We start from the raw sequence: 13,680 nt of genomic DNA, 5'->3' as shown, positions 1-13,680 counted from the left end.
GTGTTCCTGGTGAAGCAATGAGACGGGGTGGCCGCTGCACAGACACAGACTCTCCCACAAGAGAAGGGAAAGAGACCCCAACTGTCTCAAGAAATGGAGCTTATAGATCTGTTTGTCGTTTCTATGGAAAATTACTGGTCCGGGGGGGAACTGTTGGAATTGACTTTAACCTTTCCAAGGTGTATGCTGTGGCCCTCCGCGGTGTGGGCGAGCCACAGCTATGGGCGGGGCCAGTCACCCAGCTCTGCAGGCGTCGTCTTTGTCCAGGCTCCTCGCGGTCTGCTTGTCTCCGGTCAGAGTCAGGCGAGTTCTGTATGGAGCAGCTCCGCCCAGGGCCCTGGCTTCACTTTGGTGACTTCCGTTAATTCATCTGGCTCTCATGCCCCTCTCCGATACTGATGCTAGTGGTGGCTGACCTGAGCCAGCCCCGAGCTGGAGACGTGCCATCAGAAATGCAAGGTGGCCGATCTTCCTTGCTCAGTGCAGGCTCTTCCCATTCGTCCACTTGTGATCATAGTTTAACATGAAGCACTTTGACCTTCCCAATCGATGACACGCTAATCACCTCACTTCTTTTTGTCCATCCTTACCCCAGGATATGTTATTTATTGCTTTTTTAGACCGAGCAGGAGAAAGAGAGTGAGAAACACTGATGTGAGAGAGAAACATTGATGGGTTGCCTCCTGTCCACACCCCAACCAGGGATCTGCAACCCAGGTAGGTGCCCAGACCGGAAATCAAACCTGCAGCCTTTGGTGAGCAGGACAAGCCTCCAACCAGCTGGGCCACCGGCCAGCGCAGGAATCTTGCCTCTCAGTATATATGTGGTTCCATGTCACCAGCAATCCCCAGACAGGAAGTAGACACTATACCCTTTCCTTCCCCTGTATGAAGCAATTAAGAGCATCCAATCCAGATGGGAGGGGAGTCGGGTGGAAAGGTGAAGTGATTAGGAAGTACAGATTTGTTGTTAGACTGACGAACCTCAGAGGGAAGGGGGCAGGGAGGGCAGGAGGAGAGAAACCGAAGAGCTTCTGTGCGTGTGTGCCCAGCTGCAGACACGGGCAACAGTGTGGGGAAGGCAGGAGGGGGCCGGGACTGGGGAGGAGGGGTCCAGGGGGAAAGAGGGACATCTGTAATACATTCGACAACAAAGATAAGTTTAAAATAAAAAGAAAGATTATATGCCAACTATACTTCCATTAAAAATAAACAAATAAATAAAAATAAAATAAGAATAAAAGTTAAGTTAGACACAGAGAATAAGTAAAGCTTCTGCTTGGGGGGAAAAAAAGAAAAGAAAAACAGAAACCCGCTCCAGCAGTGGTAGCGGGTATGCCCTGCACTGGTCACAGAAAGCCCACGTGTTGTCATCATCGGAAACATTCTTCCAAATTACACTCAAAAGCATGGCCTTGGAAGTCGGGAACTTAGTAGAAAGATTGCAGCCTGGCAGCCTACCCAGTCCTTGGCAAGATGCTCCGTTACGTCCTAGCACTTTATTTTTTATCCCTCTGAGAGAGAGACAAATAGCCTAATATATATACAAATATGTATCTTTCCCAAGAAGAGATAGTGGTAGTTTCAAGAATGTGAAAACAACAAAGCAGGTTTTGTTGACATCTTTGTGCAGGAAAGATGATGCAGTGTCCTGGTCCACCAGCAGGGGGCGGGCTGCTGACGAGCAGTGGCCTGGAGTAACGTCCACTGGACTTGGCAGTGACTGGGAACGCTGGGAAGGCTGCCCTGCAGAGGTGGGCGTTTTCAGCAACCGGGTGGCAAGCGAGCCTTCTGGGCGTTCAGTCTGGATGAGAAAGGTTAGAAGTTGGGATTCACCTGGAAACATTCACACCTGAACGAAGCCACCGTTCAGTGATGAACGGCGACCTGGTCCTTTTTGGAAAATGGATTTAAGTGGACTTTAGAATTAGAATATACTTGTGCAGTTATTGACTAAACAGATGTCACAAATCAGTTCCCCACAGCAGGAAAGAACGTGTGTGAATAGTCTCTTCAGTGGTTCTAACATATAGTCCGTGTCTCCAAGCACGAATTTAACAACCTCTACGAAGGCACTTGGGTTTACCTGTATTTTTCCAACAGGACTTAAGGCCAGTCCAGGCCTTCAGCAGTATTTTCGGTTTATGCAGACTCCGATGGTCTGTCTCATCAGAGGTGGTGGTGGTGGTGGTGGTGACGATGATGATGAAGATGATGATGATGATTGTGATCACAGACAATACACTTGTGCATTCAGGGTGCACCAGCTCTGTGCAAGCTCTTTACACATTTATCTCACTGGTTTTCCACTCACGGTACTTACCTTGTGAGGCACACGCTCCACGCATCACACTCAGAGGGGCGGAGCCTGCGCTTGGGCGTCCGTCCACCCTTGCACAGCGAGCAGAGGGCAGCAGGGATGTACCCCGGGCACGGCGGCTTCTGGTCCTGCTCTGAACCACTCCCCATGCTCGGCAACTCCAAGGTCACGGAACAGTTACCACCGTGGAAGCAAACACCGTGGCCCTTTCTTGAGGGATCAATCACTCCAACACTTGACTTTGAAGGGAGCTTTGTTGAAGATATACAGGAAATTACTGAAATTGCTACATTTTTAGCCTTCACATTTGTAAGGAGAGAGACTTGCCCTGCCCCCACACTGCCCTCACACACCTGAGCAGGCGCAGGGCCTAATTCTCACACAGGGCCCGTGTGCGCTGCAGAGTCGCGTGCAGGGAGACCATGCTGAACCTACAAAACTCACGTGCTGGGAACGCAAGAACGAGTCATTGCTTCAGAGCTTGATGACTAAAGCCATAACGGACACCCAGCCAAACACGTTCTTCCTCAGCCCACGTGGAAGGGTTCCCAAACCTCCCTGAGCCCCCACATCTCCAGGTGTGAGCACAAGAATCTGTTGGTTTAAAAACAAAAATCCTTAGGTGACCCTGAAGCAGTGGGCATCCATCTCTCACTGCGATCACTCAGGAAAGATTTGATCATCGGTATCTGGGATGCCCCTCAGGGAGCCTGAGCAGAGATGTGAGAAATAGGCTTGAAACTGACGGCCAGGGTCTCACACAAAGTCACCTGGGCCCAGAGCGCCCAGCGCAGGGTGCTGCCCGGCGTGGATTCTCGGGTCCCCAGTGTCAGTAGACCCGCAGCCGACGTGGGTCTGGCTTTCTCTCCCACACGGATCCCACGGGGTGACGCTGGGGAGTAACTGGGTGACACTAGGGAGTAACTGGGTGACGCTGGGGAGTAACTGGGTGACGCTGGGGAGTAACTGGGTGACGCTGGGGAGTAACTGGGTGACGCTGGGGGCGATGGGGGCGGGGCTCGGAGGCCTTGGTGGTGCTCTGGCAGCTCTGTTCTGCCAACGAGGAAGGAAGCTCAGCCGAGAGGAGCGGGGCTCCTTCCGCCAGCCTAGCTGATAACAAGACCCACCTCATCTGCACTTCTCGTGCAGTGTGCTAGGTTGTGAGAAGCTGCATTTTGAAATTAGTTTTTAATAAGTTAGATGATATATGTCTCTAGTCTCCCTGCCCCAGGGAGCCATGGAAAACCTTGCTCAGAGTTACAAGCCCTTGGGCCTTCAAAAGCAAAACTTGGACCATATTGTTAGAGGAAGTATGTGTGGCATCGAAGGTTAAGACCACACCTGACCTGAGCTGATGGGAAGACGTGCTTAAGATACAAACCTGCTTAGTAAATGTCCCCGTGGTTCTCATTAACCACAGCTTCATCATGGGGATCTCAGCCCCACGTGGTCCTTACGTGGTCCCAAGTGAAAGAAAGTCCTGGGGACCTACGTGTGCTTCCTAGCTGTTCAACTGACTGCTATTCTAACCAAGTATTCACAAGCCACAGGACACCCTCTGCATTACAAAGGCCGTTTCCGTTGTGAACGGGGTAGCTAATCAACAGAAAGAAAGTAGTTTCTCCCCCAGTGACTGTGACCTCCACTGGGGATGCCCCTGGCCTGCCCCTCCTGGTTCACTGGGTCCCCTTCCAGATGACTGTCACACTAGTGCCTTCACTGGGGTGCCCACTAGGTACCAGACACTGTGCCAGACACAGGACATGCAGCGACACAAACATGACCTTGGCCCTGGACGAGTTCGCTTCTACTGGAAATAATGAAAACATACGAATTACTATACAACCAATAAATGCCGCAACTTAGGTATAAACGCAGGAATACACCCCCATAATACTTATTTATAAAGACTGAGAAACATGAGCATCTCGAAAGGATTTGGAATGGGAAGATGAAATGACAACACTTGGGTCTGACTTTGAGGTGCTATAAATTTGTGCAGGACTATCAGTATTATCAGAGTATATTTAAGTATCAGAGCATCTCCTGTCCTCTGATTCCTTCACTAATCTACATTTGAAGTTATTTCCAGTAGTTTCTTAACCTGAAAATAGTTCTGGGAAGGCTTTAAAAGAGTCATTACAAGTTGATAAAATGACTTGCATGTTGATATTAAGTTGAAAGTATAGAAGACATAGAAGAAAGTTGAACAGCAAAGATTTTAGGGTGTCGCCCTGGCCGGTTTGGCTCAGCGGTTAGAGTGTCACCTGCGGTCCAGAGAGACCCGGGTTCGGTTCCCGCTAAGGGCATGTACCTCGGTTGCAGTTTGTCCCCTGGTTGGTCGTGCGAGTGGCAGCGGCTCGATGTGTTCCTTTCACATCGATGTTTCTCTCTCTCTCGTCCTCTCTCTCCCTCCCACTCTATCTGAACAAAAAATGGAAAAATGTCCTCGGGTGAGGATAAAAAAAAAAAAAAAAAGATTTTAGGGTGTCATAGATGGTCCTACTGACCACTTCGGGTTTTTGGACTCATCTGATCCTCGATGTCCGATGAAAGCGAGTGTAGCCCCTGCGGAGGCATCGCTCTGCCAAGAAGTGTGTGAGAGCACCGGCCGCCTTGCCTGCGTAACAGCGCCCAGTTAGGTCCTGTTTCCCACACTCATTCAAAGCAGCGACAGGCGCTCACACCGAGCAACCTTTTCTTAGCTCATCAGCACAGGCCACCGGCCAAGAGCCCACGTTCCGCGCGAGCCCAGCCCCGTCCACCGCTCCTGGGGTGAGTTTGTGTTTGAGCCTCTCGTCTGAGGGCACGTCCCTCTCTCAGAAGGTCCCCATCCCGGTGCTGCAGGATCCTGCCCTCCAGCCCCAGTCTACAGAAGTGAATCAGTCCTGGGTCTTTGTTTCCCCAGGTCTACAGGGTGGATGCGAAGGCTGCAGAGCAAGCTCGCTGGGAAGAATCCTCCAAAGAAACCATCAAGAAGACCACCAAGCCCTGCCCCCGCTGCCACGTGCCGGTGGAGAAAAACGGTGAGTCTGGGCTGCGCCCAAGGTGGGGACCGGCTGAGCTCTTCTCAGAGTGTCAGCCCCGGGGCCGGCACAGCCGGGAGCCCCGGGGGTTGGTAACTGGGTGGTTCAGCTCAGGGACTGGGGAGCCATCGCCAGGATGAATCTCAGACCCCCCATCAGGTTTCTTGACCTCCTGAGCTGCAGGTCCTCATCCGCCTGATTGCCCTTGTTACTACTTATTTCTAGTAATATTAGTCGCCTCGTGTCTGCTAAGCTGTCCACTGCTCTAAGCAAACGAAAGAAAAGGTGCTGGGGACACATCCCAGTCCAGTATTTGCTGCACGGTACTCTGGTGTCTCGAGATCCCCAGCAGGGGGTCGAGGGGGTCACCACGCCAAATAATGTTGGCAACTGGGTTCTATTACAGTGGGACCTCGGTTCTCGAACTTAATTCATTCCGGAAGGTTGTTCAAGAAGCAACGTTTTTTCCCATTAGAAATCATACAAATGGAACGAATTCGTCCCAGACCCGCCAGTGATTCCATCTTTTAACCTTTCTTATATAGCGCACGTCTAAGGTACCGTTTAATCTATACACAAACACTTCTTCTCTTGAATGTATCAAACCAGCCCCTCCGAGCCTTACAGGGATCACTCGTTCCGGGGTGTCTTTCAGGGGGTCGGTGTGTGGCACCGCCTCCACATCTCACCGCCTCCAAAATGCTGTCACTGCTGCGTTTCCTTTATCCAAACCAACACCTTTGCTACCCCCTCCGCTGCCTGTCATCGTTGCCTCCTTCATGCCCGTGGCAACAGCAGCACCCCTGCGGCCTCTTAGCGTTGCAGTATCGTGCTGGCTGTCCATTTCCAGCGACAAAAGCGAAGAAACACAAAAACACTCACAGCACAATTTCCTGAGATGTTAACAACGGGAGGTGTGGTGGTTAACTGATCCGTGCTGCGTGTTCCCTCCTTGGTCTGGGGCCCACCGGACGATTTTTGTCGTGCTGATGCGTCAGCACGAAAGGGTTATCAGGTCAAGACCCAAAGTTTGCTCCACAACCGAGACCTTTATTCCACGACAGCTGGGTCAAGTACTGAATTGTTTGCGATGGGAGACGGTCGAGAACCAAGGTTTGATGGTGCATCTCCCTCTCCTCTTGGATAACAACACCGACGAACATGCACCAAGCACTTACTGTGTTTGTTCGAAGTCCTTTCCGAGTGTCAGATGGTTCACCCTGCACAGAAATCACAGAGGAAAGAAGGCTGTTACCCCCATTCACAATACGCAAAAGCGGACAAAAGCATTTCAGAATTCCTTTTGGAAAGAAATGTGCTTGATTCTGTTTAACCAATGAGTTTCCCTTTTGGCGGGGGGGAGGGGGGGGACTATAAAATTCTCTTTTTACCCATCACAGCGACTCACATCCCTTTGAACACGGGGACACCCTTTGGGCCTCGGTTTCTCCTCTTACAGCGGGAGGGTTCGTGCCTCATGGTGTTAGGACACTGGCTCCCTCATTAAAACGCCCTTCCCAGAAACGTGCTTCCCAGCAGGGGTTCTTCTCTTGCCTCTAATGGACGGCCTGTGAGGGGGCCGGTCGGAAAGACCTCCAGACTAAACGGCATTCACTGCAGTGAGGTTCTCCAGGAGCCCGGGAATATGTCCCCCTTTCGGGGTTCCGGGCTTACAAACACCGTATTCGAGTGGTTCTTCCTAACGATACTCTAAACCAGGGCAGCGCCTCACCGGGGGCCGGTCCCCCATCCTTTCACATGCAGCCCCGCCCTCCTCATGAATGCTGGGGCGGGGCAATGGCCCACGTAGGGGGGCTACTGCCCTCACAGACACGCAGCCACGTGCTGCCCTGAAGGTCGTGGAGAGTGAGCAGCTCGGCCCTGCGGTGTCATGTCCGTGCCTCGGCTGTGGATTTTGCTTCCATCGTTGGCATTGCCCTGTCTGGTGGCCATGCCGTGTGGCCTTGTTGTCTGCCGGCCAGCACTGTGAAGCCCTCCCCAGCTGTGTGGCATGACTCAAGGTCAAAGTCAAGTGTGGATTCAGAGTATCCTTTGGGCTGCCCCATTCACAGAGACCCTCAAACTTTGCAGACCCTGGTGGGGCACCTACTGCCACCCACCTGGATTTGCCAACCGGCTCAGAGCCATCACAGCCCAGTGTCCAGAGTCCAGCTGGTCCCGTGTGCTCACTGAGTAGGAGCAGCTCCCCGGGCCGTAGGCTGCCGGGCTGGCTGAGGAGCGGAGCCCAGCCAGCCCGTGAGGGGCGCTCAAGCCTCCCCTTGCCCGGACAGGGCCACTAGAAAGGCTTCATCACTATGACCACGCGTGTTCTGATGCAGCAGGGACAGGCCACACCCCTAGTTCTGAATCAACTCTCCCAGAAAAAATAGTCATGTGCCCCACGAGTCACTGTTACTCCTTTTCACGGTGACTGCTCCCAGGAATGCTCAGGGTTACGTGCACCTCTGCAGAGAAGGGGCCAGAATGAGAGGAAGGAGCTTTCCAGTCCCCCGCCTGAGCGTGTGGTGGGAACAGCGGAGAGGATGGGAGCTCAGGCCCCAGGAGAGGGGGCCCATGTGGGGAATCAGGTCACAGGTCACAGGTATTTAAATGATGCATATTAGATATAGGGTGGGGCAAAACTAGGTTCACAGTTGCATGCGAAACTGTTTCTTCTTACATTATTTATTAATTATTGTATAATTCCCACGTGAGCAACTGTAGACCGCCTATTGCCCACCTGTAGGAAGACACTGTTTGCTGTTGCCAAAGGTCAGGAGCCTTGTCTATCCCCTGGGCCCAGAGAGCCTCTGCCAAATAAACATTTATTGAATTGAAAAGTAGCTGACAGCGGAGGGAGACACGTACGCAGATACTCTGACACAGCGTGGGGGAGAAAGGACAACGGTCTGGAACGTAAGAGCCGGCCTCCTGGAAGACGTGGTCCTGCAGCTGAGACCTGAAGGGCATGTGGAATGAGCCAGCCAGGGCAGTGGGGGCCGACGCTGTGTGCTGAGGCCGGGAGCACAGCCGGACCCTCGGGGCAGGAGGCCCGGTGGGCGGAGTCCCTGGACCGGGCTGGTGGCGCAAAGGCTAGGTGGGCAGGACAGCCCACGCGCCGGAAGGACACGGGGGGCTGGGACTTGGCTCTGGAAGACGGGGCCAATCCAGGGAGAGGACACAGGCAGGTCCGCCTTCGAGGCAGCCCTGGGAGACAGACTTGCAGTCACGTGATCCGTGATGGCAGAAACGTTCCCTCCTCTGTCGTCTCCCTGAGATGCTGGGTGGGGTGTGCTGTCCACGGGGAGCACTCATTCCCCTGTAGATCTCTAACCTCTGGACTGAGCAAGCTGGAGCCTTGAGCTTGTTGACGATCGTCTAAACAGTTTAAAAGTGTTTCACTGCACTCGAAACAAATGTCAGCTCTATTAGCAAGAAAAGCGAGTTTTGTTGTCTCGTTCCGGACCCTGTTCATGTTCAGCTAATCCCAGAAAAGCAGCTACTCGGCCAGCCAAGCTGCAGTGATCGTGAGAACCATTTTCCTTTCGAGCCAGGCTAGCCCTTGCTTTGCTCTCCTATAACCCCGACCCCCTCCGGAAGGTTCTTCCTCCTCTCGGGGAAGGGGAGAATTCACCTCCTCCGCTCTTCTTTGGCTCTTATGGCCCGACTGAGAGTAAAAGGGCAACATCGATCCAAGACTAGGTTAACAGGAGGAAAACCAGTTGAATACACGCGCACGGGAAATTGACAACACGATGCTCGGATCGTAAAATGAGGCTCAAAGAAATGATGGAACTTTTTATGCTTTTAGACACTTTTTATTAGGTGCTTTGTTAAGGCACTTTTTTTTTTAACTTTTGAGGCAAAGAAACAACAAATGTGTGAGAAATGGACAAGACTGAGCAAGCGCGTGCTCATTAGATAGGAATCCAGCAGGTCTGGGCTCAGGTCGCGAGGCCGTAAGGGCCACAAGGTTGGGGTACACGGGCGCTTTCCGCTCTGGGTGTTTTCCCTCCTGTGCTAGGTCTCCCTCCTCTCAGCCCTCGGGAGCAGGGAGGCATGGGCCACAGAGATTCGTTTCCTACGTTTAGGGGGACAGAGGATAGCCAGGGAATTCCTGCTGCCTCTCAAGGGATGTTCATGTGAAGTTGTCACTATGCTGTGGGGGGTTATCTTGGGGCAGCCTGTTCTGGGCCCCCACACTTCACTTCCTCCCCAGACAGCAAAGATCTCTGTCCCATCCTCCAATCAGTGCTTGTTGCCAGTCAAATATGCCTTCGGGTTGTTCAAGCGTGTCGTCTCTCTTTCAGTCTAAGGGGAGTTGCTGGCTGGGACCATGGTGTTGACTTTGCAGCATCTCTGCTTCTTCTCAGGGTGGAGTACTGGTCGGTAGACAGAATTCCCCAAGAGGAAAGCCGTCTCTCATTCTTTTCTTTTCTTTTTAAATTTTTTTTCTTTATTGCTTTTGGAGAGGAAGGTAGAGGGAGAGAGAGATAGAAACATCGATGAGAGAGAACATCGATTGGCTGCCTCCTGCACACCCCCAGTGGGAATCAGGCCCACAACCTGAGCATGTGCCCTGACCTGGAATCGAACCAGCGACCTCTGGGTGCAGGGTCGATGCTCAACCACTGAGCCACACCGGCCGGGCTCTTTCTCATATAAATATCCACAAACACAGCCTCTTGCTCGCATTTGCTTTTAAGCTGGCGAAGCTTATAGAAGCGGAGTCCCTGACGCTTCCCCGTGTTACAAAACCCAGCCTACTGCCCGGTGTGTGTGCGGCACCAGGAGGGAAGACCGCGGGCCCCGGGACAGCCTTTCGCCCCTTTTCCTTTACTCCTGTCCCACGGAGCCACTGTGATCTGGTTTCTGCGATGAAATCTGATTTGTGATGCTGGTATTCCTCCCTCTCCGTGGAGATTTCATACACAGGAAAGCCTTCTCACTCTTTCATCCAGCATCCTTAACACTTGGCTGGCCTTGAGTGTCTTCTGAAGGGTTCTTTAGGCGGTTCCAGAGAGATTGCGCGCCCAGACGCCGCTCCGTGATTCTACTGTACTGACCACACACAGCATTAGATATGTGCTGGACGTTACGCCGTCTTGGGATCGCATAACCCTGAATGAGAGACCCTAGGTAAAAGTGTCACGGGTGGGTTTTTCCTTTATTTTCCACATCTTTTGTAATTTTTAAATGACCTACAAGCCAAAAGAAGTCTACAAGTATGGAATTTTAATGCCCTTAAATTATCCTACCACAAATGCCTTTCGTCACATATTCATACAAATGTTACCTTCGCTGAAGTTCCCACGCCACGTTTTCAATAATAAAAACGGGGCCGTGCTGAAGCGATCACGTGGAAAGTTTGGCAAGAAAGAGATGGCTTCACAGATCCTTGGTGAACGTGGGCGACGCTCGCTCAGTGTCATGTCGGGTCCACGCAGAGACCCTGCTTTCCCTGAGTGCCTGCAGATCTGGTCAGAAAAGTCTCCGCATCTGTACACGCAACCACCTCCTCGGCACTTCACAGCGACCTGGCGTCTGAGCCCCAGCGGGACAAAAGGCACGTGCTTGACAGACTGGGGGGGGGAGTCCTAAAGTAAGTCCCAAGGTAATGCATTCTCCGTCCGTGCTGGAGAGGCCCTGCTCTGGCAGAGAAGGAGCATTGGAATCACGAAGATCTGGGTTAGACCCCAGGCTTCATCCCTGACCTTGAAAAGGTTCTACACCAAGCAGTGCTCTCCAGGGTGCTTCTAGGAGTGAACGAGATGATACATGTAGCAAGCCTAGCATTATCATTGTTTCTTTCCATCCTTCTCATCTTGGCTAAGGAACATATTCCCTGCCCCAGCTCCTGTTTCATACAGTCCGCCAAGCCAAGCAACCCTGAGGAAACAGAGAGCACTCATAGTATTTAGTCAGTGTTCTATGTTGTGTGTTACATTACTATATGAATACATACAGTATAAATGTAACACCTGCTTAAAGAAGGAATTGATCCTTCAGAGAAACACGAAGCGAAGCGTGTCTCTAAATCCCCCCAGGAGAAGTATAGGAGCCCAGCTGCACACGTCAGAGTTGGCCTTGAAGGACATGGCCTTTCGTGCCCAGAGCCATCTGATTTGTTTTCCTGGGGTTGCTGGGGTGGGCCCTTGGAAAGTCGCTTCCAGAACCGCGTGTGGGAGTGGGCACCAGTGTCCACAGCGTGCTGCCTGTGTCCTTTGCCCGCAGGAGGGTGCATGCACATGAAGTGCCCGCAGCCCACGTGCCAGCTGGAGTGGTGCTGGAGCTGTGGCTGCGAGTGGAGCCGCGCCTGCATGGGTGACCACTGGTTCGACGTGTAGCTGCCGTCGGCTCGGGAACACCGTGTCCTCTTGCACACACGCAAGCACACACACACAAATACGCACACACACAAACATGCACACACACACATTCACACACGCACACATGCACATGCACATGCACATGCGCACACAAACATGCACATACTCAAGCACACACATAAACATATGCACACCCACATACACACCCACATACACATTCATGCACGCACACAAATACACACACATGCGCACACACATGCACACACACAGGTGCACACACACACATGCCTGTGCCCACGCGCACACACATATACATGCACCACACACACACACACAGTTCTTTCCGACATCACAGAAGCAGGTTCGGGGCACCCCTGCACCCCTGGCACCACCCCGTGGAAAGCAGCAGCTCTGGGAGACCAGCGAGACGGAGTCTGAGGCGCCAGCGACCCGCACGCACCCCGCGCAGACGAGAGGCCTTCCTGTTCTTGAGGGGCTCGGGCAGGCCGGAGGAGCACACCCGCAGAGACTTCTCCGGTTTCCCCTCCTGCGTCCTCCCGTCGGCCAAGCTGGGAAGAAGCTGCTGAGGCAGGGGAGGCCCTCCCTCCGAGGGTCTGTTGCGGGCTCTCCGGCTGGGCGCGGCGGGCCCCCAGAACGCGAGTCACCACTGGCAGAGGCTGCTCTGAATACGCCCACGGAGCACCGCTTCCCCAGGAACCACAGGCAGCAGTCCCAACACTGCTTACCCCACACACAACATACGCACCCACGCATACGCACCCACATACACATTCACGCGTGACACAGTGGCGCATGGATCAGTCTGTCACGGGAGTGAGAAATGATGGGGGCTGATTCGAAGGTGGAACGCTTAAATTGCAGGGAAGAAATCAAAATGTAATGTCCTTTCGTGCCACTTAATTATTGCGATTTTAGAAACTGTTTTTCTGGAAATATTACCAAGTCTATCGTTTGATTATAAACCTCCATTCTGCAGCTTGGGCACGGGCCGCTTACCTTGGCTTCGCTGTACACCGAACAGGAACGGCGCCTGTGGGGGAGGCATTCTTCGAAGTGGGCTCGTCATGATGGGGCGGTAATGACAGTGCAGGTTACTCAAACCGAACCTTTCAAGGAGACGTCCCAGGACTGTAACAATGAACCCATGCCTGCCCTTCAGGAGGGTTTCGGCTCTTTCTGGGCGCCCGCCCTGTTCCCCAACCCGCAAACCTCGCAGCTGACTCCAAGGAGCATCCTTTTCCTGGTAAACTCACCTCGGATGTGTCCTCATGTTGGCATGGGCTGAATTAGATTGTTGATCAGCTTTTCAGCTTTTTTTTGTTTTGTTTTTTGAGGCATTCACAACGCATCAAAAAGATGTGTTTACTCTAAATAGAGCGAACCTCCCTTCCCACAGCGTGGGAGGCACATGAAAAAGCGTGCCCACCCACTGTCTTCTGTCCTCGTCATCTGTCTTCTCAAGATGACGGTGACCACACTGAAGGCACAGTGAGTCCACCAGCACGGGGGTCCCTTTTGCACTTAGGGACTCTGGTAATTATAAAATCAGCAACAGGACCTCTCTCCGTAGAAGTAGCACCGGAAGTCCTTGCTGAGGGAAAAGGGAAGAGACCTCAGAAAATGTCCTGAGGCCACCGACCCCTCTTTCCCAAACCGTCCACCCAGGGACAGCCCTTCCCGCTGTCCTCCCCACAGAGGCCCTGTCCCTGAGGCTGAGGCTACATGGCGGCCAGGAGCCTCAACAGCATCATGTGGCTTCTCTGTGTCCCACGTGGCCCCCAGGCCACCAGGCTCGGTGCAGACCTGGGGAGCCGAGGTCTGTGAGTGGGAGAGAAAGGAAGGTCGCAAGGCTGACCCCACATGTCCCACACGGCCAGTGTCAGTGGTCAGACTGAAACACTCAGGGCCTGACTCCGTTCCCGACAATCCCAGTTAGGTGGCAGCTCCTGGCACTGACCCGACATGGCAATCAGAGGACCCTGGT

General features: G+C 52.9%; 1 protein-coding gene across 1 annotated transcript in view; it reads left to right on the top strand.

Moving 5' to 3' along the window:
* The window catches only part of PRKN (parkin RBR E3 ubiquitin protein ligase), a 1,054,158-nt gene extending 1,042,386 nt beyond the window's left edge, over positions 1 to 11,772 (top strand). The window contains exons 11-13 of the mRNA XM_036249419.1: positions 703 to 717; positions 5,229 to 5,346; positions 11,581 to 11,772. Coding sequence (XP_036105312.1) covers positions 703 to 717; positions 5,229 to 5,346; positions 11,581 to 11,693 — 246 coding nt within the window. The 3' untranslated portion in view covers positions 11,694 to 11,772. The remainder of the gene's footprint in view (positions 1 to 702; positions 718 to 5,228; positions 5,347 to 11,580) is intronic.
* Positions 11,773 to 13,680: the final 1,908 nt, after the last annotated feature.

Source organism: Molossus molossus, unplaced genomic scaffold (assembly GCF_014108415.1).
Source record: "Molossus molossus isolate mMolMol1 unplaced genomic scaffold, mMolMol1.p scaffold_m16_p_8, whole genome shotgun sequence".
Classification (NCBI taxonomy): domain Eukaryota; kingdom Metazoa; phylum Chordata; class Mammalia; order Chiroptera; family Molossidae; genus Molossus; species Molossus molossus.
This window is presented reverse-complemented; position numbering and strand designations above follow the sequence as displayed.